Source organism: Lentinus tigrinus (assembly GCF_003813185.1).
Source record: "Lentinus tigrinus ALCF2SS1-7 unplaced genomic scaffold L226scaffold_23, whole genome shotgun sequence".
Classification (NCBI taxonomy): Eukaryota; Fungi; Basidiomycota; class Agaricomycetes; order Polyporales; family Polyporaceae; genus Lentinus; species Lentinus tigrinus.
The window spans coordinates 4,882-6,294 of NW_027137932.1; the positions used below are offsets into that span (position 1 = coordinate 4,882).

Here is a 1,413-nt window from a genome sequence, read left to right on the forward strand (position 1 = left end):
AAAGGTGAAGGTCAAGCTGGCCATATCGCTCGCCATCTCTCCCACTGTCGGCAAGTCACCTCCGATTCGGAAAAACAACCATGTCTACATCCGTGTCAATCCTCCACCCACCCAGCAGGAGCGTGATGCTGATGGGCGTAACTGGGAGGAGTGCATGGCTGCGCTAAGCACTGTTCCCCACACTATCTTTGCGAAAGTCAACGACGGGAGCCAGCCCATCTACATACTCATCTGCTTCCCTCGCATGCTCCACAGGACCTTCGACACTGGTCGGTGGGAGGCGAACATGCCTTTTGAAATCCAGCGCATGTTCTGGGACGAGGTGCTCCTCAAGGCCTTTCACAAACATGTCACGCCTGACAGTGAGGCCTACACCGCAACCTCGGTGCAGGAAGTCCTTCTGAAGGGGGGCTCCAAGGACCAGCGCAAGGGGGCTCTTTATCGTGCCAGAACCACCATCATCACTCCCGACCAGCTCTGGAAGGTCCAGGACACCATGCGTGAAATCATCAAGCGCGACCCAGAGCTCGATCTCTTCGCTTCCTTCTACTTCGTCCTGGATGCAAAAAATCTCAAGCTGCAGACACGTGTGTCTGTTGCCCGGCTCGGCGAGACTGCAAACCCTTGGCTGTCCCTGAAGGATGAGGTGCCCCATTTGGACCTCGACTACATGGTGGACCGAGCGAACGGGGAGCTCACGATCGACCTTGCCCTCGCGTTCACCCCTCGGTACAAGACTCCTCTGACCGGCCTCTGGCGCCTTGACAATCTGGAGGCCTCGTTTGGTGCAGGAGGTTACCAGAGAGGGTCCCTCCATCACATTGCATCCCTGTCCAGGTACGGGGCCCTCCAGGCCCCCATGGGTGCTGAGCGTGGCAGACGGACGCATGTCATCTATCGGTCCTCGTACAACCTGCAGTACGAGTCAATCCGACCGTCCGACAACATTCCATTCTTCGCCGCTGACGGGGATGCATATGAGTGCAATGCCGACTTCAAGGCGGAGTGTGATCGGCGAATCACTCTCTTTGAGGGTCAAGTACGCAATCGGACGTTCGGGGTCCGTGATAAATATCGTATGGGCGGTCAGGCTCTGCTGAGCTTTCTCAAGGGCTGGAAGGACAAGGTGTGTGCTGACCGTTTGTTCAGTACTGTGGGTGTAGGCTGATGTGCATTTGCATTTAGACTCGTGAGTTCTTGGAGACAGAGCCGATTGTGTGGATTCCTTCAGACATCTGGTTTCGCTACCTGGCTGCGCGAACAGAGGAGCTCGAGATGCTCCAGCGCAGGCTGTTCAACATGGACCCTCGTCCTCCAAACTACGGCGTTCTCACAAGCCTCGTCTGTTACCTCATCAGGGAGGTCACTAGCACCGATATCATTCCTCCAGCTCACGTCCGTGAGGCTCTGAAC

The 1,413-nt window shown here is 56.5% G+C and overlaps 1 protein-coding gene across 1 annotated transcript in view; it reads left to right on the forward strand.

The window, feature by feature from the left end:
- Positions 1 to 4: 4 nt before the first annotated feature.
- L226DRAFT_438871 (uncharacterized protein) overlaps positions 5 to 1,413 on the forward strand; it is a gene marked incomplete at both ends in the record, with an annotated part of 6,425 nt that continues 5,016 nt past the window's right edge. Inside the window, 2 exons of the mRNA XM_067674795.1 lie at positions 5 to 1,126; positions 1,186 to 1,395. Of these exons, the coding sequence (XP_067532892.1) occupies positions 5 to 1,126; positions 1,186 to 1,395 (1,332 nt within the window). The remainder of the gene's footprint in view (positions 1,127 to 1,185; positions 1,396 to 1,413) is intronic.